The 25,215-nt window shown below is 44.2% G+C and overlaps 3 protein-coding genes across 5 annotated transcripts in view; all 3 read right to left on the reverse strand.

Annotated features, from left to right (window-relative positions):
- Window positions 1-2,933, reverse strand: part of CARS1 (cysteinyl-tRNA synthetase 1) — a 36,763-nt gene extending 33,830 nt beyond the window's left edge. The window contains exon 1 of one of the 2 annotated variants that reach the window (XM_074148405.1): window positions 2,827-2,933. In XM_074148405.1, the coding sequence (XP_074004506.1) occupies window positions 2,827-2,851 (25 nt within the window). In that variant the 5' untranslated portion in view covers window positions 2,852-2,933. The remainder of the gene's footprint in view (window positions 1-2,826) is intronic. The other variant, XM_074148404.1, reaches the window with a different exon arrangement.
- Window positions 2,934-3,179: 246 nt separating this feature from the next.
- On the reverse strand, window positions 3,180-12,146 carry LOC141465374 (uncharacterized). Its single transcript, XM_074148743.1, has 9 exons — window positions 12,017-12,146; window positions 11,014-11,145; window positions 10,693-10,804; window positions 10,023-10,096; window positions 9,226-9,321; window positions 8,221-8,255; window positions 5,227-5,562; window positions 4,730-4,778; window positions 3,180-3,923 (listed from the first exon to the last, which is right to left on the reverse strand). Exons 1-9 carry the CDS (start codon window positions 12,144-12,146, stop codon window positions 3,628-3,630), a joined length of 1,260 nt encoding a protein of 419 aa, XP_074004844.1. The 3' UTR covers window positions 3,180-3,627.
- A 4,303-nt stretch (window positions 12,147-16,449) lies between these two features.
- OSBPL5 (oxysterol binding protein like 5) overlaps window positions 16,450-25,215 on the reverse strand; it is a 62,928-nt gene continuing 54,162 nt past the window's right edge. For both annotated transcript variants that reach the window (XM_074148592.1, XM_074148591.1), the window contains 7 exons: window positions 23,264-23,400; window positions 20,364-20,549; window positions 19,686-19,824; window positions 18,445-18,566; window positions 17,890-17,900; window positions 17,709-17,811; window positions 16,450-16,585 (listed from right to left, as the gene is read on the reverse strand). In XM_074148592.1, coding sequence (XP_074004693.1) covers window positions 16,450-16,585; window positions 17,709-17,811; window positions 17,890-17,900; window positions 18,445-18,566; window positions 19,686-19,824; window positions 20,364-20,549; window positions 23,264-23,400 — 834 coding nt within the window. The remainder of the gene's footprint in view (window positions 16,586-17,708; window positions 17,812-17,889; window positions 17,901-18,444; window positions 18,567-19,685; window positions 19,825-20,363; window positions 20,550-23,263; window positions 23,401-25,215) is intronic.

Raw genomic sequence — 25,215 nt, forward strand, 5'->3', positions numbered from 1 at the left:
ATTTATATTCTGCACCTTCAGTTCCCTGCCTCAGCATCTCACAATGCCTTTAATTCATCACACACTCCCACTGAAAGATTTCCTGGTACCTCCAAAGTGTTTCATCTGCTCTCCTCATACACTTGAGTATCCCTATCCTCCTGTACAGCTCCAATCCATCTTTGCTCAGTCTGCTAATGTTGTGCAAGAGGCAGCCCACTGTCAAATGTAACTAATACCAATCAATGGATTCAAAAACTATTGAGAGAGAAGGCACAAGGGACATATATAGGTCTCACCTGGTTTACCCCTGTTGCCTTAGGAAACTAGGCTAAGAAATAGCCCTTCTCTCTGACTGCAATTTTTTTCCCCTCCCCAAACAGAAAAATTACAGTTGCTACTACTCAATTGCATTAGGAAGTGTCTTCTTGACAACAGAAATGCGGGAGTATTACAGAGCTGTTGCATAACACTGAATGTTAACTCATGTGAATGGAATGATCCGTAGACATCAAATCACATCACTCAAGGGCAACTCCGTTCAGAAAACAAACACTGAGCACAAGTATTGGAGAGGTATCAAAATAACCGTGAAAAAATCATAAGAATGAATGTTAATAACGTAACACTCCCTCCGCAGTAAAAAGTTGTTTCAAAAAAATTCCACTGTAGATGTTAATTAATACAGTTCTTATACAGTACAGTAATTGCTGGTGTATGATCTCTTTGGGCGATATAATTGTCATACATTCTTCCTTCCATGCATGGAGTACTTCGGACACTACTAAAGGATACTTGGAATTTGCCTGCAAGACTGCAGCAACACACAGACTCAAAGGTGTAAGATCACTTCTGCGTTTTATTTGCACATAAAATACCTTTTGAAGTTTAATCAAGATGTGTAACCCACAGAATATCAAATTTGATTGAAATTTTTCACTTTTATTAACTTGAAAACGAAAACCTCTGTTCCTTGAAGGTGTTGACAGCAATGTAAACACAGAAAAGCCATAAAGCAGGCAGTAAGCTGGCTGACACAAAACAAGGAGTTACTTTGCTTCAGGGAAAAATTAGGTTTCCTGGGCTTCCCTGAACCTGCTAACCTTGTCAGTCATAATTAGATGACAACTGAAATGTTCTGGGATTTCTGCAGAGGCATTCACTGAGAAGAAATCTTAGACATTTCTGAATATTTTACAATGTCATTTCTCTTCCAATTTGGCTTTCACAAATTTAAAACAACTCATAAAAGATAAGTGTAACGTCTCATTATTAATACAGCTGTAAATTGGCCATTTATCATTCTGGCTGGCCACTCTGGTAGCTTTGGAAGGAAGTCCAACTATCTGCTCAGCTAAGACGAATTATCCTTTTCCATAAAAAATTCAGAAGAACTGAATCAATGTAGCTATCCCACCTATGCAAGACACAGCATACACACAGCAAGACAAAGGACTTTTCAAGACTCACACACAAGGATCAAGACTCTTTCAGTAGAGCAGGGATTTTTAAGATGGGAGTATACCAAGAAAGAGCTTGTCATTCCTACTCACTTTAGCCCTGTGAGTTCCACTTCCACTTCTCCTGAACTGAAACTAAATGTAACTATCACAACTTAAGTAAAAAGCTAATAACATTTGCCCAATAATAAACTTAATTTGAAAGTTTCTTAAAGCATACCTGAACTGAGGCTTTGGAGGGGGTCTTTTCCCCCCTACCTTAACTAAGATACTGAAAATACATCTGAAAAAAACAGTCCCTTGACAACAATAAATGTTTTTGGACTTCCTTATATAGGAACATTACCTGCGATGAACAACGAGCAAAGTAACTTTCAGGAACAAAGAAAAAGGGGAAAAACCTCTGAATCTACAGATCCTTAACTGGAATGACAGAAATTTCCAACCCCTTACATACCATAATGGTATTTCATACTTGTATGACTGGTATTCCAAGTTTCCATTTGCTACTTTGCTTTCCAGTAGCGCCAAAAATTATAGGACTACCCTAGCCCTCCTTCCATATGGAAGAGCGTAGAATAACCCATCATTAAAATATGACCACAAAAAAAAAGTCCAGAAAAGTCAAAAAGTTCAGACATGAGTTCAAGGGAGAACACAGATGACTAGGAAAGACAGCAAGGGAGAGAGAGGCAGGTGAAAGAGAGCAGACAAGGTAGTCACAAATGCACAACTGACTAAGCGGGCTAGCAGCCACCTAACATCTCTTCGAACCCACCATGCTGGAGAACAGCTGTTTCCAGACTTCGGTACTGAGAAGCTCCAAGTTTTTTCCACAAACCATCATTAACCTTTAAATTAGTGGCAAGGCACGATGTGGATCACCTCCCATGGTCTTGCAAAGCACCATAGGTCCTTGAGAGAGGTGAGAAGCACCTATAGATCCATGCTTCCCACCACCCCATCCACATCCATACCCAGACACATTTCCAACTCCTTGCTAACCATACCCTGAAGTGGCATCAGGACCTGCTTACGTGTCACCTGCCACTGAGGGGCAGAGGGACACCCACCCAACAGCGGATTTCACACGTCGCCCCTGCCCCTGAGCGTGTCATGATGGCTGGTCAGGCCCCAAGGGACGCGTCGAGGCGGCCGCCGGGGCAACACCCCAATGCCCCCAGCCGCCATTTCCCGCCCCGACGCCTCAGCCGCCGTGACAGGGCGGGTGGGTCGGCAGCCGCCCCCCATCCCGCCGCCGCCTGACGTCACGGCGCCCACCTGACACCGTGACAGCGGCGGAGGCGTGACACAGCGCCGGTGACAACCCCGCAGGACCCCTCGCCTCGCCTCGCCGGGCCTCGACGACGCTCGGTCGCCGACCTACCCTGCTCAGCGGCGGCCGCTGCCATCCTGCTGCTGCCTCCTCCTTCTCCTCCTCCCCTCAGCTCGCAAGCTGATGCAACAGCGTGCCCGGAAAGCGTCGCCCCGCCCCGCCCCGCCCGCCCCTACGTTACTTCCGACGGGCGCCCCGCGTCACCACGGCAACGGGGGAGCACCGCCCCCCCCCCCCCCCCATCCCCGCCTTCCCGCCAAGCTGGCGGCAATTGGACGGGCGTCGCGCGGCCGGGGTGTCCTCAGCCGCGGCCGTTGGGCGGCGGGGATTTACCACAGCCCCAGACCGGCCGGCAACGGGCTCCCCTCCCTCACGGAAGAAGGTCCAAGAGTCAACGCCAGCTTCTGGCTCGACCAGGCTTTTATTACTGTGCTTCAAACATAAGAGTTCCGAGCATACCGATACAAAGCAAAACACTGTTGTTTCGGAAACCAAAGCGTTGCAATTCTCTCGAAAAACAGCGGCAGCCTCTTCGTTCCCACCGCCCGGGCCCGTACCGCACGGTCCCGCCTCACGGGAAGGGAAGGATGGGCTGCGGCTCCTTGCTCTCAAGCTGGCATCCGGTGCCTGAGTTTAATATCATATAACTCAAAAGACCTTAGTGAACATCACAACCGGAGTCCGTGTCAACACCGACGGCGTTAAATCACTTCCAGCTTCCCCATGTCAAGGTGAGGAGGATATCAAGTCTGTGCCATCATTTTTACTAGCAGTTTGTTGATGTCCTCATTTACAGGAAGTTTGTAGACATACATATGTACACAGGAGCATTTCTGAAGTTCATTGTAAGCATTAATCTGTAACTTCTACTTTACTAATAATGTTATTACTTTTTAAAGTGTTCACTATGTTATCATAAGCCTTGTTATCTAGATACCTTAACTCATCCAGTAACTTAATAATAGATTGTTTCTCTCCCAGTGAGTTTTTCCAGGTGAGAAGCATCTGATAAGATTGCTCTTCTATATCATTAGGAAAGTCATAAATAATTTTAACAATATCATTTTCTGGCAGATGAGTTCTCATAAGCCGCTTCCATTTTTTCGGTGGTACTTCCTTTATAAAGGCCAAAAAGCTATCTCTCAGTTCTGAAAAAACAAACACACAACACACATCAGCTTAGGTTCTAAAATACAGATCTTTTTTCATAGCTAACTTTTCCCATTAATTTTCATCCAATACAAGCACAGACGAAACAGCAGTCAGGTTTGGCACCTAAGAAGCAGCAGGACAAATAGCTCAGCAATCTTTTAAGATGCTAAAGGCACCAGTCTACAAATCTCAAAAGTAGTCTCTTAAGATGAGACACCGTTAAGTAAAGCGGTTTTGAGGAAGGTTTCATTTGCCTGCATGTCTTCACTTAAGCTTAATAAAGCTACTCAAGAGTAGACTTTAACCACTTCACTATGCTACTGGTATATGTTTGCCACGCCAAGAACAGCACGAGCAAAACCCAATGCTTGGTCATCCAGCACATCAACTTGCTGGGTACAGGTAGATGTATGGGCATTCAATGCAGTCTTCCATGTGAGCAGACATTTGACAAAAACAGCTCCTGCTCTGACCTACACCTCACTCATTAAGGCAGAGTGCACTGCTGCAATGCAGACTCGTTTAAAACATACAAAAAATTTGTACTGTTCTTGTTCTTCAAAGTGTGACTGCATTATACCCCTGTGCAGAAAAGCCATGCTTTAAAGTAGAAAAATTTACCACAGGGATTACAACTTCTCTCAAATGTAGTGATTATCCTGTTTCAGCATATTTTACAATAAACTGAAAGCCTCATAGCTCTAAGCAATACTTATTTTCCTCCCTACGCTATTCCTTAAGTAGACTAAAGTCAACAGGAAAAAAACAAATTCCAACTACTGCCAATTTATGGAATACTTACCTTTTTGAGAGAGATCTTTAACAATTATTTGGTATTTTCGTTTTCGTACCTGTAATACAAAGTTGGATCATTACTCAGGACTTCATTCACCATTATTCCTGAACTACTTGATAGCTTGCTTCCACAGCACACACACCAATTGGGGGGCTGGGAGGGCAGATTTCACAGCACAGCTGAAAGTATTTGAGTAAAGAAAATTGCATGCTGAAACAGCCATGAAGCAACAAGGCAACACATTTGCTGCTATTGCAAAAGAATAGCCTCTATGTAAATATTGAACAGGGAGATGAGCGAGGCAGATTAAAGGAGCGACTGAAGTTTGCTTTCCCAAGATACCACTTCCTATACTTATTAATCAAACTTTAAGGCAAAGCCTCCTCTTCCCTATTGTTCTACCTGAAAACAGCATCTATCACTCAAAGAACAATTAAGAACTCAACTGAAATTACACGTCTATCAGAGAAAAGACAATGATAATTTCACAAACACACACTTACCGTATGGTTTGCTGGTATCCTATCACTTGGTACATTAGACAGGGCATTCTGCTGGCAAGCAAGACTCTGCCCAGTTTTTGCTGCTAGTGAAAACTCAGCGATCCTCCTCCAGCACCTTTCCATGTGGTGCCTCCAGACCCTGGGCAGGATGGTGCCCCGCTCAGAAAGCCCAACACTGTTTTCCTCTGGTGACGGCTTTTTTACTTCCAAACTAAGGTTGATTTGTGCTTGGTCCTCTGGGCTCTCACCAGAGTTCTCATCCTCTGGGTTGTTTGCATTATTTGCAGGTGTCTCCACTTCTGGTAAAATGAGGCTTTCAGTACTGCCCTCAGACTCCTACAAAGAAAAAGAACATATTCTAAGAGATCTTTCATATGTAGGCCTTCAAGGACAGTCTGGAGGAAGAATATAGAATACTTGAAGTCACCAGATGTCAGAGAAATAATAGCAGAACTACTAATTTGGTGAAGTTACAAACATGCAAAAATTACAGTCTTCATAGGCTTGGACGTTAAATGTTTTCAGAGCCTAAACTCCCCGCTTCGCTGGATGTTCTTCTCCCACTGGACTGTGGAGTAAGGCTCACAGGCTACCTCCATAACAAACGCAGCAAACTTTTCCTGATGTTTTCACTGGCAAGTACTGCTGCATGTTCCTCTCTAGGTATGGAAGGCATACACCCCTCCTGTGGCCAGAGGAAATTAAACTGCCTTGCTGCACCTGAGCTGACTTAACAGCAATAGGGGCCTCAAGCCTATCATTGTATCAAGGCTGATGCTCTCAGAGCTTTTGCCAAGCTGATACTAGCGTATCAGCTCCATGTAAGTGAACTAGCTTGGACTTTTATTGGATGGATTTGTTTCTCTGGTAGATTCACAAACAAGAATCAGTTGAAAGAAGCCAGTGAGCACCAGTGTACATTGCATAGCTTTTGCAAGGGGACAAAGAGGGAAGCAAGTGAGAAGGGCTACATCATTTTTAGCATTGTCAGTATATTAAACAAGCATATGCCAGGACATACAGCTCCAACTCATCAAGAGCAGTACAAGTACAAAGCAGACCAGCCTCTATCTAGTATATCATCTAGTCCTAAAACTTTAAAAGTTCTAAAGCTTTAGAATTTTTAATTTTTGTTTTTAAAGGTGGGAAATGAGGGCCAGGAGTGACTTTTTCCAATGAGACTTCCGTACAGCTCCCCCATGAGCATAAGCCAGTGTGATTTCTGTTTGCACAAGGTCAGTGACCCAAGTGTGACACCACCATGTGACTAACATGCGTAAGCAGGGATATGAGGGGAACCACCCCACACATCACACATAGTAGTTGTACATCATCCTCATTGAATCGACTTTTTCTTTAAGGGTGCACACAGGTTAAACAAGTTGATTCTATTTATACAGACTAGTTCTTAAATAGTTAACTGAGCAACTGAAGGTACACAGCATAGAGCAGCAGTTATTAGTCAGCTATTTTGAAATGAAATAAAGTATCAGCTAGTTTGGTTTTGTTTTGCTTGTGGGGTTGTTTTTTTACAGCAGCGTAAGTTCCCTGGTACTCTGCAAAGGACTGTGTGTTGGTGCTAACATGCCCAGTCTCAGGACTGCATCAGTGTAACTCTCCTTGGCAAATACGGTTTTTGTTACAGTAGCATGAGGACTCCAAGTGCGCAGGCATTGCAACTCAAGGCTGTGGCAACTCTTCCCTCAGAGCTTGCATTATTCTACTACCATTTTATTCAAAATAAAGAGTGCTATATTTGCCTATTCCTATGCTACAGCATTATGACCAGGTTTTCTGTCATGTTTCTTCATCAGCTTCTACGAATGCACAAAGTGCTGCAGATCTGGCCAGGGCTTGGGGGGAGACACAACCCAACAAAAACCCATGGGTGATTCACATATTTGAGACACTTATGGACCTTAAAAAAAGAAAAGAGTTTAAGGTGATGTTTTTAACAGATCTTTCAATTCTGTTTCTTCCATCTTCAAGTATTTGTGACATAAGATGCATTTATTTACTTGAAATGTCTAACTAGTAAGATTAGACAAGAGCTCACGCACCAAGCGAGTAGTACATGCATTGGGTAGGGGTCAAGAAAGGCAGCAGGGAGAAAAAGGTGCTGTACATGTGCTACAAGAGGAATCTGGATGCTTTTCTTAGATGCTTATCAAGACAAACATTTGTTTTACAGCTTGGCATTACGCATCATTAACTTACACTAGTGAAGATGAGCTTATTTTTGCTTCACTGTGCTGTTAGGAATGTAGCTTCTAAATAGAGGAGTTAAGGTACACTAGCTAAATACAAGCTAGTCTTGTATTTATCTTGCAAAACGCTAGACTAGCAATAATCTTTTTAGACTGAAACAGTAAGGTTCTGAAATAGTGTTTGACTACAGGAGGCCAGGGTGAACCTAGCTTTGAAGTTCAACATATGCCAGCAGCCAGCCTTAGGTTGGTAAACCCTTTTTCTGGGATGTACTTCTGAACTGATATGCTCTGAGCCCTGAACCCCTTGTCATAGAGGACTATCTAGGGCCAAGAAGTTATACTGCCAGGTCCTGGTCTGTAGCTTGTGAAAAGAACCCAAGGGCAGGAAGACTCAGTCACTTTGCTGGCTCAAGACGAGTAAGTCTTATGAACAAGTAACATTGTTGTCAATATGCAAGGAAAGCTAGACCATCACTATGCAGACAGTTTGAAGTGAAAGCTTGCACTTAGCCTTAATTTTTTTCCACTTTCAAAACATCCTGGCCACAGGCTCTGGAATACTTCCACGGGAAGCACAGGAAAGGCTAACTGCAGTGGACACATGCAGCTAACAAACACATCAGGCTCTTGCTAATTTCTGGCCCTGTATGAATCACAACTTGTTGCATCACAGGAATGCATCCTACCAGAGGTCTACAGTGAGACAAGAAATTGAGAGCTGTCTATCTGGTACAATTACACAGTGCACAATTAAGCTGCAGAAATTGATCCATCATATACTTACCAGACCTTTCTCTGCATCTTTATCAGGTGAAGCAGCTGGAAAACAAGATGAATGTCTAAGAAACTCTTTGGAATTGCAGCAACTTAAACATAGCTGAATTCGCACAAGATTTATATGCGGTAGGCACATTCGTAACATAAACCAAAGCTCTAATACAAGCCATTTACTTTCCTTGACTTGTCATACATTTCATGAGAGTACTACCCTTAGCTTCCACCAACAGCACTGATACTGTGCCTTCATACAGGGGCTGAAGAGTCCCACTTAGTAAAGTACAGACCACAAGATGCGGTTTGGCTTTTAAGCCACTCTCTCAACCTCCCCCACTCCAGCTGATGCTTCTTAGCATTTTTGTGGGCTATTGCAATATAAAAGAGAAGGCACAAATTTTCTTTACTGCAATACAATCAGGAAGACATGATTTGGAAAAAGTTAACATTCAAAATAATTATTCTAACTAAGCTAGTTGCAAAAACACTTTAATATGCAGTAGAGGAAAGAAAAGTTTTTCAGGAAAACATCGACATTTCCACTAAAAAATAAAATTAAGTCACACAGGACTTACCAATCTAACAGTCATGTTAAGGGCAACAATTTGTAGAAAAAAAAAAAATCACAGCCAAACACAATGAATGAAAGTAGTTAATGATCTAATTAGTTGCTACTTCTCACCCCATATGTCTGAGCTCACATACAGATTTTTCTCACTCTTTGCCAACACAATGCAAATGGATAGCAAAAGTCCTTTTAAGGACCTTATGCTAATCTTGCTTTGAAGCAAAGGCATCTGTCAGCAAAGTAAGAAAGCTCACAGTTAAATTTTTGTGCATTTTGTTTACTGAACAAAACAGATCTCCATTATACAGGAGTTAATTAATCAAATCACATACTAAATGAGCTAGAGCTTAAAACAGGTGTCTTTAAGGTATCACAAAAACCACAGATAGCCTTAGTGAATGTTCTGCCTAGTTCTGGAAAGTTTATGGATAGTAATCAAGCAGTTACCTTTACCATTCCTCAGCTTTCTAATTACAAATAACAGCAACAAAGCACCACCAACCACCAAAATAACCACAATAATCCAAACAAAAGCTGTGCTTCCTGCAAAGGAAAAAGGAATAAAATTAGTACTGAAGCAGTCCCCAAGCACAATATTCTTAAGTGCAAATCTTCCCTGCTGTTCTAGAGAACAGCCTAAGCTCAGCACCAGTACAGTGACACAGCTAGCTTGTCCTGGAAAAGGCACCAGGACTATCAGCTGACCTGAACATGCAAGTACTTGTTTGCACTGCACATCATTATCCCAAAGGGGGATTCTGCAATCAGAAGCTGCAATTCAAGTTCTAAAAGGCTTTCTGAAGATACACTTAACAGAGTGAAACAAGCATGCCAAGATGGCAGTGAGTTTCAGGTGCTGTAGTGTTGGTAGTGCGAGTTCCTTCTTTCTCTGGTCCGGCAGAAGCTATCTCCCAGCAGAACAGAAAGCCACCCCATACACAGCTTTTCAGACATGGAAAACACAAATGACATCTTTGCATCACCAGTAACTTTCAATGGTGTCACTGTTGCAACTTTGAAAACCCTGGCAATATGTGTAGCTTGTCATTGAGTGACATTTAAGATGGTTTGTCACACCAACCCTTTTGAGACCTTGTCTCTAGGAAGTAATTCCCAGACCAAAATACAGAAGCTCTTGAACATGTTACAGTGGTTCAAACCACTGTTTTACAGACAGCTCTGGTGTTATTAGCCTGAAGCCTCAGATCCAACAGCCCAAGTCAAGTGATATTTGTGTACCAGACCTTGACCAGGTGAGCCACATCCTAGGTCCATAGTAGCATTGCAATTCTGCACGATTTCTTTCCCATCCGGACACCTGAAGTGGATGGCAACACAGGGTTCTATCAACATTTCCAGAGCAATATACAGCTTTGACCAGGCCTGATTTTTTTCAGGCAGAGCTTAGATACATGAACAGATGTATAGATGCATAAACAGATAACTTTGTTAAAGTGCACCTTTAAACAACCCAAGATAAGACTACAAGATTAAATAGAAGCAAAGCAGATAGAGGCTAACATACATGAGCTTTAAGTGGCAGGAAAAAAGCCCAGAGTAGATGCATTATTCATGCACAGTTAGTTTCCTTAAGCAGGTGGTTCTACCTTCCGAAATTTTAGAGTGGCTGCTGCAAAGCTCATTCAGGTGTGTACATGGGGAAGTAGTAATTTGAAGACATGAAAAGTGTAAGCTTACAGCCATAAGCAACAAGTACAACTATACCAAAACTCATATCTTTCTAGGTCTCAATCTCATGTACTTTGACACCTAAAATCTAGATGCATGAATAATACCATTTGGCTTCAGGGCAATTATTTACAGCCTGTTGTTTTAGATATTGGCATAGATTGGGCCACAGCCCTAACATTCCCTAAAAGGAAAACACTCACTTGCATTCATTATCAAACTTACATTGTGCTGCATCTCTGACATATTTCACAGCCCTCGGCAGGGCAGAAATACCCTTGTTTGCATTGGCATTCAGTATCATGCATCAGAGTGCAGGGTCTCAAAGTTATCTGATCTAAAAATAAAATATAAGTTACAAAGTAAATAAAAAATTTGTGACTCTACAGCAGTGCAAAAATTATATTCAGGCCATAAAGGCAACTTATTTATAAATTCAATATTGTCAATGACCAACACGCAAAAAACCCCAAAAACACAGGACAGGACTTTCCACATTAAAGAAGGGGAAAAGGGTTAAGGTTTCATCAAAACTGTGCTTGGTACCATCTTTGCACTGTCTGCATGACAAGCATTCTTCCAAACCGTTCTCATGGGCAGTATAACTCTCTCCTTCAGTGCAAGGAACGCATTTTCCTCTCGAGTGCGGAGCGCTGCAGTGCTGAGCAACATAAGTACCTGTGGAAGAGGAGAAGAAGCAGCAGCCTCAAGGGATCATTTAACAGGCCAAGGACTATAACAGGATTCTGCAGCACAAAGTCATTTTTGGTGGAAGTTCAACCCCTCCTTGCAAGTGAGTGGTGTGCCACATGAACCGAGTGGCACAGCAGGCACATTCATAGCTTGCCGCTCAGACAGGGAGCGGTGGAAGATGAGGCATCCAGCCAGGCCTCTGCCAGGACACACTGGGGACAAGGATGACTTACAGAGGCACTTGGGAGTCACCCATGCGGCCAGCACCATCTCCTCTGAAGGAGCAGAGCAGGCACAGGGAGAATTGCTCATAACAACATCTCTTCTCCTTTGAAGTATCTTAAACACCAGAGAGCCCTCCAATACTATCTAAGGGCAGGGTGCTGCTTGGCAAGAAGCTTGTTAACTCTGCACACATTGAGCAAGGAGGGGACAGCAAAGGCAAACCAAAGTTTTACCTACAGACACAGAAATATCAGAATTCCCCTAGGCCTGTTCTTTGTGCAACTGAAGTTTGTTGTGGTGTTTTTTTGTTTTGTTTCTTTTTTTTTTTTTAAAAAAAAACACCAAACCGCAACACATCATCCAACTTCGAAGACTTTATCCTCAACAGCAGGCAGAGGATTCCTGGCTTGCTGCCAAGGCACCTCTCCCAGTCATCACCGATTGCACAAGGGACTCTCACTTCAAAATGGAGCCGGGCCTTAGCAGCACCAAGAAGCCATCATAGCTCCAGCTTGGCTTACACTTTCACCGGATACAATGTAAAAAAACACAAAACCACCAGTAGTGATGCAGTCACCTTCATGAGGAAAAAAATATGGCTGATAGCAGCTATAACTGCCTGAAGTCTTACCTGCCGGACAAAATAGGCAGCAGTGACCTGCATGTAGGTATTCCCCCTCCCCACAGTCCTGTGCTCCGGTTCCAGGCATTATCAGCAGAGTAACCTGCAGCAGAGACAAACAGGTGTTGGAGTGATTCATCCTCCTAGGACGATAACCATCGCGGGGAGATGTTCCTGTAAAGACTTGAAAACACATTCAGAAGTTCATGGGAAGCCACAAAGGAAACCCAAACTAATTTCTGCTAAATGTGCCGCTCACAGCCATAATTACAATCACAAAGCTGGGGTTAGAGCAGCACCTTGCAGCGGCTGATGGGTTTTAGGCAATTACTGCCCCAGTTCCCCACCTCCTTTTTAAACTTCCATTTTCTTTTTACTAATTCACTGCAAGTGAACCTCAGAGGCCGAGGTTTCTGCTGTGTACGAGGGATTCCTTTCTCCCTCCTCCCATCTTAATTCAGGAGGGTCAGCCTTAGTCTTCCTCCAGCAAAATGGAGGAGACGCCCCAGAGACGTCATCCAGCATTTCTCGCTGGCTCTGTAATCTTCATCAGAAGGCAAGTAGTTGAGTCATTAAGAAAAATAACTTACTGTAGCCACAGGAGCATTAGGATTTTTTCGGGGTTTTTTTGTTTGTTTTTTAAGGCACCCGCGGGATGCGCACCTCGGCAAGGCTCAGCGGGGCGAGGACCGGCTGCCAGCACCCGGAGGCCAGGTGCTTCGCAAGGAGACGAGCGGGGAGCCCACACGCCGCCGGTTTCGGCCGCCGAGGTACATCCCTCACTCAGGGCGCACACGCGAGAGAAAGTGCTAAAACACAGAGGCAGGAGGAGGGGAAGGGGCGGCCGCGGAGCTCCCCGTCGCTAATTGCCAACTTCTAAACTGAAACTGACACTCCCCGGCTCCCGCAGCTCCACTCTTTCAACTCTCTCCTCGGGGGACGGAAAGTTTTCCCCACGATCGCGTAGTTGAGAAAACCACCAATTTCAGAATCGGATAACGTGAGGGCTATCAGAGAGCTCACGCCTGACTTGTAATTTTCTTTTTTCCGAGGAGAGAGGAAAGAGTTAGGTTTAATCCACGACAGCTGCGCTTCCTTAACCTTTTTAGGTCTAGGAGAGCTGCATTAACTCAGGATTCCCGAAACTACAAGCAACACGAAAAAAAAGTTAAGAGGAGCTACTAAAGTCTGTTGAGGAAAAGGAGGACAGAAAACCCCGCCAGGCTCCTCCAGACGGGACTTGGAGGAAGACTTTTTTTTTTCCGCCCCCTCTCCAAAGGAGGGATTTGGGGGCTGGCTGCGGCCAGGTGCCAGCCCCCACTCGCCGCAAACAGGTGGAGGAAAAGCCCCTGCCCGCGAACAGCGGCCCCAGCCAGAGAAATTCCCCCCCCCGCCAAGCCCCGTCCCGACCCGACCCCGGCACCCACCAGCAGCAGCCCCGTCACCGCTCCGGCTCCCATAGCAGCGCCCGGCGCGGCCCCACTGCGCGCTGCGCTGCGCTCCGCTCGACAGTCCCGCAGGGCGGTGCCGTCTCTTTATCCGCCCCCGGGGGCGGGCCGCCGCCTTCCGCCCCCGCCGCTACGGGGCCGCAAACCCCTCGGAGAGAAGCGGGACCACCGGAGAGCGCGTACCCCGGTGGCACACTGCCCACCCTCTGGAGTCGAGGGGGACCACGTCGTGCCTTAGGACATGCCCTGGTACCACGCTTTGCACCTATTAGAGCGGGAGGAAACCATATTCGGAAATGGGCCGATTCGCGTCTCCACCCACAGCTCACGTGTTGTTCGCTGATCACGAAAAGGAGGGTTTTCTGAAGTCCTGAAAGAGTTCTGAACTTTTTCAACGGCAGTTATTCCTCCTGCAGAAATAACATTTCTGGCCATGATTTTGCTCACGAATACCTTTCATCCTCTAGGTGCACATAACTGGCATGTAGGAACATTCACCTCCAGTTGTTGAAATTGGATTAAAATTAATGGCACAATGATTTATAGATTGTTCCTTTTTGGATTATTTTTTAATCCCCTGCGGCAGCAGCAGTAAGTGTTGCAAACACTGCTCTGATGATGCATAGTTTATGTAGGTTAATAGCTTCTTTCATTGAACTGCTCCTCTTGTGGTAACAGCTCTTGTTTTTATTGAACTGCAGGAACAAGTCCCAGTGAAATCCCTGTGGGTGCGTAGTTTGGTAAAATGGAAAAGATCCAAAGAATTTCAAGCATTTGCTTTACACCTACTGAAGGCTTCCTGTTAAGCGCTGCTTCTCTTTGGTTCAGGTGGGTTTGGGGATTTATTTAGTTATTTATTTTCTAATGTAACTATTTCTCAAACAAAGAATACATTTGTACCCAAGAGACATAAATATCCCTGCAGAAGAGAAGAGGCTCCTATCAGTAACTCAAATACGTGGTCCCACAGAGGGATGTGTGTGATGAGGATGGCTGTGCTGACAGGCTGGAGACGTGTTGACTTGCTGAAGCATTCACAGGGAGATTTAGGCAGGAAATTAGCAGACGTGTTTGCACAGCATTAGGAGCAAACACTTCCAAGGTGCATATGGGACTTTGCATCGCCAGGCGGGCATTATTAGTGGATGGACATTCTTTCACAGGCAGAGGCCAGGGGCACCCCCTCTCACCGAGGTTTACACCGTGTGTAGCACACGTCACACTTCCTCTGAAAGGAGTCACTAGGATGATCTCCTTCAAAAAGGCACCCAATCTGGGTGAATAATGTTGTCATTCTTCAAAGATGATTTCTCAAGAATGAAGAATTGTTGAGTTTTCTGGAGACTTTTCCTAATAACGAAGTCACTCTCATCCTTTATTATTTGTGATCTACTTCTTGAATGTTGGCTTCCAGATGCCAGATACTTATCCCGTCTGTTCATGATTCTATGTGGTTCTCTCCATGGACCTATCTGCTTTCTATCATCAAGTTAGCTCCTTAGTGGTTTTCCAAGTCCAAGAGAAGCCTGTACGTTTACATGTATGACAGTGAAAATCAAGGCAACCATTTTTCTTTCTATTTTGAGGAAGTTGCTACAATTAGAAGACATGGAGAATTTGAGCCAAAGGGATATTAAAGTGCTATTGCTGTTCTAACTTATGGCCCATGACAGATTCTTGAAGGTCTTCTGCTGTAGCTTTTCCTCTAAAAAGCATGGCCTAAGAGTTGTTTACTTGTAAATTACTATAAAACATAAAACCAAGTTCAAACACACACATAATTTGTCAGATAGACTGCCATTGAAAGTTGTGTGTTGTTTTATTTCAACATATCAAGCACAAACAGGTTTCCCCTAACGGGGAATACGATGAGGAATGTACTTAAAAATTTGGAAACATTTACATTGAAAGATAGCCCAGACTGGCACCATCACTAAGTATTTTAAGGCTGTATATATAGCAGTACTTACCACTTGGAACTACTTCAGGCCAGAAAAGAAAGGCTTAGTATTGTCTGCAGTCTACAGAAAATATTGCAAATCTTTAAAAAATGGTGTAAAATAGGAAGACTATTAACAGTTGAACAATGCAGTGGCAAAACCCTTCCTCTTTCCTGACAATAAATGTGCCTATGACCGAACACATGTACACCTATATCACTCCCATCCTTCTCACCTATCCTTGGGGCAGTGGATTCCTCTCTACAATGCTAGTGTGTGATATAAAACAGCCATATAGCAAATAATAACAATAATAATAAGTGACCAGGTTTTACAAACAGACATGTCTGACATTACACTCGATGGGCCTGGTCCAGGACACCGGTCAGCTCCGTAACCAGACGAGGAGCTTTCACTGAACACTTCCCATTTCCTAAAGAGGAAAGTTCTAGGAAATTGTGCATATTTACAGTTCCTGTCAAATGGGAAATAAAACACATCCTGAGGTCCCACTCTGTGTGTGCTGACAAAACAGATCATGACTTAATATCCCAGGGATGGATTTTTTGGACCAAGTGTGCTCCCTCCCATAATTAAAGGCAGCCGGACAGGCACCGTGGACACCAGTTGTTTACAGCTCCCCAACTGCACTCCCTCACTCATAGAGCTATGACCCAGACCAGCATGAGCTTTCCAAAACGCTGGAGTGTTTACCATTTTGGGGGTACCAATACTGCTGAGTAATTATTAATTGCATCAGTAAATGACAAGACATAGAAAACAAATTGCACAATTAAAGCTACATTTGGCTTCAGCATTAAGGCCCGTACAGGTTAAGAGGTCCTTGAAGATGTACATGTAAAAGGCAAAAAATGACATTATCTGCAGGAACAAAGTTTTGCAGGTTCGTAGGTCCCTTTTAAACCTCGTTTTTCAACTTTCTTCCACCTCTGCCGCATTGGTTCTAAAGTGCTTTGGTGCCTCGCTGGGCTCCTTGTGTGAGTGGCCCCTCTCCTGCAGCCAGTAATCATTATTGCTGCCAAACGTAGTGATTTTATTTGAAGACATAATTAATGAATAGTTGACATGTAAGAAAGATGCAGAGGAGAAACCAACAGCGAGAGTCCAGGAGGAAGCTTTCAGAAGAGACCTTTCTGTGGAAGGACTTTTTGTTCAGAGCACTGAGGTTTCTGGAAAAGAAAACAGGATGTTTATTTGTGTGTCGTAGGGAGGTGTGCATTCACACGTGTGTGTGTACCCACTGCCTCCACACTGGGAGGGATCCCCCTACTGCAGAGACACCCTCACAGGTACAGCACTGTGCCTTGCAGAGTTTACCTCCACTCTTTTTAACAGAAAGATAAGTACTTCTGGCTGCTGTTGGATCAGACAGAGCATCCTGGTTGGCATGAGAAGCTGAAAGGGCACAAACCCCAAGAAATCTCTTCATCCAGCACCCACTCACAAACCTATGCCCTAACCTTCCCAAAATGCAAGAACTTGCCCTGGACACCCCCAAGAACAACAGAGAAAAGCTAAAGCTGTCATCGATGGCTCTGGCATCCAGAAACGGTGGGCTTCATGTGTGAACCCACCCCACTGATGCCTCGGGAGGGCTGGATAATACTCCTCATGCAGAGGGGAATCAGCAGGGCTCCCTGGAGTGGATATAGCAGTTAATACCTGCCCACGGGAGTCTGCGGGGCAAAGCCCTTTGCCAGCAGTAGGTTAAGCAGGTGTGCTCACTGCTTACCTCAGGCAGCAATTAGCATTTTATACAAAAAGCATGAATTTACTCCTTTTCACCCATGGAACCCAGTTTTCAGACCACACACCTGCATCTCTGCAGCAAACTGAGCAAATCCATAACATCCTTGATGAGAAGGGAAGAGACACACACCCACACACACCCACCCCCCCCCCACACACACACCCCCACACCCACACACACACACACCCCCACACACACCCCCCAATACCTTCTTGCCTAGCAGAGACTTATTTATAGCCAGGCCCAGCCCTTCCCAACTTCTGCAGCTGTTTTGCAGTTGGGAGTGCCCAGAGATGCTTAACATGCTGAGGTGATGCCTTTTGCCCCATAAAGAGAGTCTTGAGAGAACAAGATTTCCTCACTGTTTCAAGTAGGGAGTGGCTTTGCCTTTCCAGTGTGTTAATAGGTTAGCTATTGAAACAGTTATTAACTGCACCTCTGCAGCTGATGAGGACGCTCCAAAGGTTGCAGTGGAGGAATTAAATGCCACACGTTATTTTTAGCCCATTAAGATCATAGATTTGATGAGGGAAAATGGTTACCTGTGTATGTCCTGTTGGGCTCTCTGTAGGGATAAGACAGCTGAATGAATTTCCTTCAGGTGATTCATTTCTTTTCCACACTGAGCGCACAGGTTTCCGAACCCTGCAGAAAAGTATTGAAGGACATTATGTTTTGCATCACTGTCTCTGCTGGTGGTGATGAATCACACACCAGGTTCACCCGGCAACTGGCTGGCTGTGATCAAATTGTCACAGCCAGGGGGGACACCCTCAGGTGGAAACATCGGGAGGAGGAAACAGGGGACAGAATCTTCCATCCTGAAGACTCAGGTCAATAGGACAGATCTTGTGACACTGGCCTGGGGCGCCTTCTCGGCTCTCAGGAAACAATTTTTGCAGCATGACCCCCAGCTGAGGGGAGGGGAATGGAGTGCTCACACCTGCCCCCATCTCTGAAACATTCAAGGTCACCTCCAACAAAGGCTGAGAAAACGGAATGAGAAACAAAGCCTGTTCCCTATCTGTTGACTGGAATGTTAGTGTATCTTTCCAACATGTTTATGCCTGGAATTGCGAAGCCCATGTTGGCATGGATAGCGTAAGGCAGAAAGAGAAGTAGTATGGATGGAGAACAGCAGCACAGAACATTCTCCATGTTTGCCTGTGGGCTATGGGCCCATGGTATTAACTGGTCCAGGAAATGTCCCAGAGCTGGCTCAAGGAGTAATGTTCCAGGGGAAGAACATTAAAGCCTGACCCACTGGTACCAAAATACTTACCATCATCATCTGAGAGCTCCTGCACCGACTCTGGCGTTGAACAGCTGCTTTCTGTGTTCTGGCTGTGGTTGGACGGCTGATCGCTGGTTTTGCGGCGCCTGCAGTCTTTGGCAGATCTCTGGATGAAACAGGGATTAAAAGAGACTCGGTCACTGTCAATTTGAAGACTCCTGTGTTTGGCTTTAAACAAAATAACTCAGGGTGATGTAGAATATCTGTGAGACTGTGAAGCTTGATTGCTTTCTCGGCAACTCCTAGCAGTTGGACTCCTGGCAGCTGGTTAAGGATATTACACACATGCCTCGTACAGAAGCATTTCCTCAGATGATAACATCCTTAAGACACCCATCCAAATTATTCTTGTTTTAGCTTTAACTGGCACATATTAGTGACAGATTTTATAGTTCTTTTGCTGAGCTGCGTACCCACAAACCAGATACACAAGAGAAAGGATGAAAAGAAGAAAAACTTAGAATAAAATTTCCTTGGAAAAATTTTTCAGAAGGTGCCTGAAAGGTTTAAACATCTCAGAACTTTTATGCATAATTTCTTGATGCACTTTGGAAAGTTTCTCCCTACCTGCTGAATTATTATTAATATGAACCTCAACTTTCCCATTGTTTCAGAGACATTCAAATTTGGGGTATTGTAAAAGAAAAGTCTATGTTCGTAATGAGATATGAGTTCCTCAGTGTAATATGGGTTACATCTAGCTAGTTCAGCAGTTCTACATTTACAAAGCATTTTATGAATGACATCTATTACTCCAAAGATGAATGCAATGAAATAAGAAAGTATCATCCCTGTTTAAGGGAGAGGATGGAGAGAGGATTCTTGTCTTGTCTAAGAGGCAAAGGCAAATGGCAAAGACCAAAACTGAAGTTTCAGCGTCTCAGTAGCATACTCCAAAACCTTGCTCACCCTCACTATGGGAAGTTTTCTCCTTTGGAAACACCAAACAGTAAGGTTCAGCTCAGTCATGTGCAAAACCCAGTAGGAGTCACTGTTACTAACACTAGGTGGAAGAAAAACACCAAGATGGATAGGATACCAAGAATTATAATTATTTGGAGTTAATGATGGTATAATATTGCAGGTATAGAGTTGCAGGCTATATTTACCCAAAAAAGAAAAACTATTTCAGCCTATGCTGTGCTGACATGAAAATGCTGCAGAAAAAGGATGTGTATCTAAACAGTCTTAAAGAATATTATATTCCCCAAAATGGGCTCTTTACCTTGTGCCGTGCAATTTGATTATTTATGCAGGTTGTTTTGTGGTTTGACATCCTTGTGGATAAATGTCTCTCCATGGTCTGAAGTATCCCATTCTTCTCAAATTGGGCAATGTCATTCAGAGGATCCCAAGGTCTTAAACTTTTGAGATTAAAGGAAAAAACATCAGAAAAGCAAGAATCCTACCAGATGTGTTAAGAGCAATGCACCAATTCCACATTCATCAGTGCAGGCATTCACTCCTGACCCTAACAAGAATTTCCGCAGATGCAGTGTGAGCAGTAACAGATACTTCCCTCTACATTCACAGTTCTTACCAATAAATGAGAGGGGTTCAGTCTCCAGAGGTTTCACCCTTCTTGCCAGGGGAGGAGAAGACAGTTGTCAACTCTGCTCACACAGCGCAGAAAATCTCTGCTAAATGATTCCACGCTTGATTGCAGCAATAGGGATTTGTACCAATGGCATAGCAGATTTTCCATTGCCAAGCCCTCATTTCCAGCTATTCCCAATTAAGATCAGGAATATGTATTCTAATAATGACATGGAGCTCAGAAAGAGCAAGCCCAGGGCACAGTTTGGGGAATAGCAGGACCCAAATTACAGGTCTGTAATCTTGCTTGCATCCCTGGGGACTCAAGCAGCGAGGTCTGTTCATAACCCCTAGCCCCACCACTCACTCCTCGTATTTGTAGTGCCATTCGTTAGTCGTGGCATCGTGCCGGAAGAGTAACGGTTTCCATTCTGTGCCATTCTCTCTCCGCTCCCGGGCGGCATTCCTCTGCTCCTCTTCCAGCACAAATTTCTCCTGTGTTGCCTTGTTTTGATCACCTTTGTTTATTGCACTGGTAACGTGCTGCCAAAGCCTAGAAATAAAGAGGGAAGCAAGTTAAACCACCTTAAAACCAATAAAGCATTTTGCCAGCTGCAACCTTAGACCAGCCACTTTTCTGGTCTATGGATACTCCAGAGGAACTGTAACAGGATTGCTCAGCCTCAGTTTTGGCTTGAAAATTAAAGGAACGTTATGAGAACAGCAACAATGAATCCTGTATACAATGATCTACAGAAGAGCAGGGGAACTTTCCCATAGATAACATCACCTACAGCATTCATTAAAATCTTCAGTGCTTTCTGTGTGCATTATAAGGTAGTTATGCTCAATTCATTGAGGTCAGTGGCCTCTTTGGAGGTGACTGATATATAATGGAAAATCTGTGATCTTCCTTGCCCTTCCAATCACTTATGTTCAGGAGCCTTTTTGTTAATGTCTATCCCTGAAACAAAGGCTTTATTTTTGAAGTTTAGAAGCACTGGAAAACAAATCCATTTGCGCCGCTTGCAGCTGCACATGCAATGTTGTACTTCTATACAGGATTAGCAACCAGATCTGTAGGAAGCTGATTCAGTCTGCAAGAAATGGATGCGTACTTATGCTCATAAACCGCAGGCACGAACACGGGCTTTCACTCGCCCTTGTTTTCAGCTGCCAAAAGATACGTGATCTGTCATATGATGTCTCACTGAGCCTCTGCCCAGGGGAGAGGAACTGCCTTTTACGAGAGAAAAATCATTACTTTTTTTTTACTATAGCCAAGCTATGATAGGCCTCTTTACAGTCCCTCTAATCAGAGCACTCTAATCTTCATTTCAGATTGGAAATACTTCTGAGATGAGCAGCTAGCCCTCCCAAAACATTACCGAGTGGTTTAGCGGTTAGAATAGGCACTGGAGATCTAGGCTTTTCCAGTATTCCCAGCTCCAAAAAACCCTAGTCCTCCATTTACATGAATACATTACTGCATTTAATTTGGAGCTTGCTGTGAAGCTCTTAATTTAAAGGGGATGCTGATGTTTTCATTACATTTCTATCACCATACATTAACAGAACACTTCCAAAAAAGCGGCCCTAGATAATTAACTGAAGGCAGAAGAACACTTTCCTGTCCTTTTTGACACGTCACTCCCATTTTCCTGTGTATGAATCTTTTATCCCAGAAACAAAGGAAGGAAACTGAATTCAAACTCAAAGTGATGGGGGTGGGGGATGGAGAAGTGAAAAGAATGGCCTGAGAAAATAATGCGGTGGTGTAAAAAGTCAGTCCTAAGGAATGTGGTGGTGTGAAGAGGAAGTCCTTTAATTCTAAGAACCTCAGAGGGTCATGCACAAAACTGCTTGACAACAGCAAATTACTCCCTCAAGAGCTACATGTGTCAGACAATGAGACCCTCCATGGTGAGCTGCATAATGGTATGAGCTTCAGAGACTCCAACGTTTGTGAAAATAGGTGATTTTCAGCACTGCAGAAAAGACTAATCAATTCAGGCAGAACATAACCTGGATTAGATGGTAATTTATTCATGCAACTGTCAGCATAATAAGGAGCTCAGTGCAATGTCTGTTAGGGATTTCTAGAATTTTTCCTTCTGCCTCCTTCCACTGGATGCATGTATATTTATTAATCTCTGATGTAGCAAAGGGAGTCAGCTCTGGCTGACTGGTAAACAGAGAAATGGAGATTTTTTGTCTGCAAGACCAAGATTTCTCTTCTCCTTTAATAGAATCTTCTTCAGAAGATTAATAGAGAAATGTGTTGTGGTCTGCTCCGCTCTGTGACAATGGCAATCGCACGACTGTAAGTTACAAATACAGACTTTATTGCCCATAACATCCAGTGTGATCCAGAACAAACTAAATGTTCATGTGTTTTCATTTTTGTGTTATCCCTTTCTTCACTCATAAAAAGCTGAATTTTCTTAGTATGATGTGATGCAACACCTAAGTTAGACACCCACAGGGAAGTGGCCAATGTAATGCAGAGCCAGGCAGCAAACTGCATATACTGGCTTGGGATATTAACTGGTACTGGCTAAGCGTATTGGTGAGATGGCGGGAGTCGTTGGTTTGAAGCCACACGATGCCACATGATGTTGCTCTAGCTCTTCTTGCTCAAGAACTGGCTCACGGATGCTCATTGCATCAGGCAGTCGTTCCTTCCATTTCCTAAATCATGTGCCATGACTATATTTTTAAGTAATCTAGATTACCCTAAGGAAAAAGGTGCAGACTTCAGTGGAGATCTCAGCTGAGATTACGAGGCAGGGTTAAACATCTATTTAATTACATTCTCTCATAAAATCCTGTTATGTGGTTCAAACTACTGCTCTGCTCATGCCAGGACTTTCCATGATTCCTGCATCTAGTTTAAGAGCCTGTGGTTGAAACAACCCTTCTTAACAAGACATTCGATCTCAGATTGACATCTTGCCCTTCCATAAAATGTTCCAGCAGTTACAGAGACTGTTCATGGTCTCTGGAGTTCAGGGAGAGTTGTTATTTTAGCAGATAAAATGTATCCTCCACTATTTCTCAGCCCAGTGCCACGGTTATTTCAGATCTACACTTCACGAAAACACTCCAGAGTTAATAGACTGGAAAAAACAGGTAAATGGCTGGGTAATATGTGCAGACAAAGCAGGTCACTCCCTCTGCAGGACTGTGCTGAGGAATTGGAGCTTTCTGATTAGACCCCTGCTTCCAGTGGGGAAGCAGCAGTGAGATGTTCCCAGAGCTCCGTACCTCTCTGACTCAAAGTCCGTCTGCTCCTCAAAGAGCACAATATGGCGCTTCAGTCTCTGCCTCCGTACTTCACTGGTCGGGTTCCAGAACGTTTCTGCGTTCCCATTTTTCAGCTCATTTATATGCACTTCCCCATCCTGAGAAGGAAAATTAAGTGAAAAGGTTAATGGTAATCAGAAACACAAGGAAGAAAATAATCCTAGCAAATGGGAGCTGCTTCCGGATGATGATCAGGGATAAGGCTTGGTTAGAAGGCTTCTTTCCTCTTCTATCCCATTAAATACCACTGAAAACTTCCTGAAAGTTTCTAAAATGAATGAGGCGAGGCATTCCCGGAAACACTGGCTGAATTAATCAGGGAAGAATTAGAAAGGGACCTGGTCCCTTTTGTTAGTCTTGTGTCCAGACAAGGGTACCCACAGAAGCCCAAAGATGCTCTTCTTTCCCCCACTGTTCCTCCCAGGTACCACCCAGCACATATAAACAAGATCCTTAGCTCTTTTTCCAGGCTTTCTTCTGTTTCTCAATGCTGAAATCTCATGCAGAGCCTACTGAAATACCATCCTCTCTAGAAAGGAGAGCTAAAGCTGAGATACGCTTTCACATTTGGGGTTTTTTTTCAGTTTAGCCAGGTTTTTCTATTATTGCTCCTGAATTTCATTTAGCACTTCAAAATGCCAGGGGTCTTTCATCCTTATTCCTTGCCAATTTACTTGGCAACCAACCATTAAGCAGCATATCTCTGATCTGAGGATGGCTAGACAATATTGCTGTGTCCCTGCTTAACTAAGCTGCTTCCCAGCCTTGCTCACAGATGCAGCAATGCCACGGAGCCAGACGAGGTAGTTTACAGAGCATACAGTGAACAGCAGGACGCTGACTGCAAGTAGAAAGAATCACACAATTACAGCTGCTGAACAGCATGTGCATTGGTGTCATTCAGCTGCCTGGACATGGTAGGAGTATCACGCAAACCTTATTTAGGTCATGGCTATTGGCTTTGCCTGTCGCTGCCTAATTTCTCTGCATGCCAGCCGCTGCATTTCTTCCCCTGCCATGATCCCTTGATGCATTTCTCAAAGTCCACTTCCCAGATCTTCAGCTGTGAAACTCCTTCAACCCTGAGGTACTCTCATCCCTCCTCAAACTCTCCCTCAGGAATTCCTCTGCCATGTCCTGAAGTGGCATTTCCAAGACAGATCTCAGGTCCTCAAGAGCCTCCCAGCTATGCATGGGAAGAGACAGGTAGGCACTACCAAACATCACTACTTGCATATATACAAGCTCTCAGCTGTTGCTTTGATCTTGGGGCTGAGAAGCATTGGAATTTGCTTCCCTTCTTTATTCAGGTGGGTTTTCAGGTCCTGAGGCAGAGAATTAGCCTTTCAGCTGAGTGGGTTTTTGTCAGAAAACCAAACGGTGCCAGAGAAAAGCCTGCAGGGCTCAGGAGAGCAGGCCAATATTCTCAGCAGGGAGGGAGAAGAACAAACAATGTCCCTACTGCTGCACAGCAGCTACTCTATTCACAGCATGCAACTGCAAACAGCGGCTTATGCAGCCACCCTTTCAAAGCCATTTAACTTCTTTTATACATCATTCTAATTTTGTGCACCACAAACAACCAGCACAAAGAACAAGGGAGGAATAAATTATTTTCAGGCTGATAAAATCCAAACACAGAAGGCTGGAAGCTGAGCATCACAGCCATGTGGCTCGGTTCCCCAGGGGAGCCGCTCGATTATGTGCTCTCACGGATGGTGTTTGCAGGACCCAACGCAGACAAGATACTCCACAGTCCAGCACAACCCACAATTGCCAAGGCTCATCCTGTGGGAAAGGGAGCTCAGAATGGAAACGCTACCCAGGCACTGGGAGCAAATCTCCTTGTATGCTCCTAGAAAGGGCAAATCTCCCAATTTCAAAATGGTCATTAGCTTTTTATGCAAAAAGAC

The sequence above is a fragment of the Numenius arquata genome, chromosome 6, assembly GCF_964106895.1.
Source record: "Numenius arquata chromosome 6, bNumArq3.hap1.1, whole genome shotgun sequence".
NCBI classification, from domain to species: Eukaryota; Metazoa; Chordata; class Aves; order Charadriiformes; family Scolopacidae; genus Numenius; species Numenius arquata.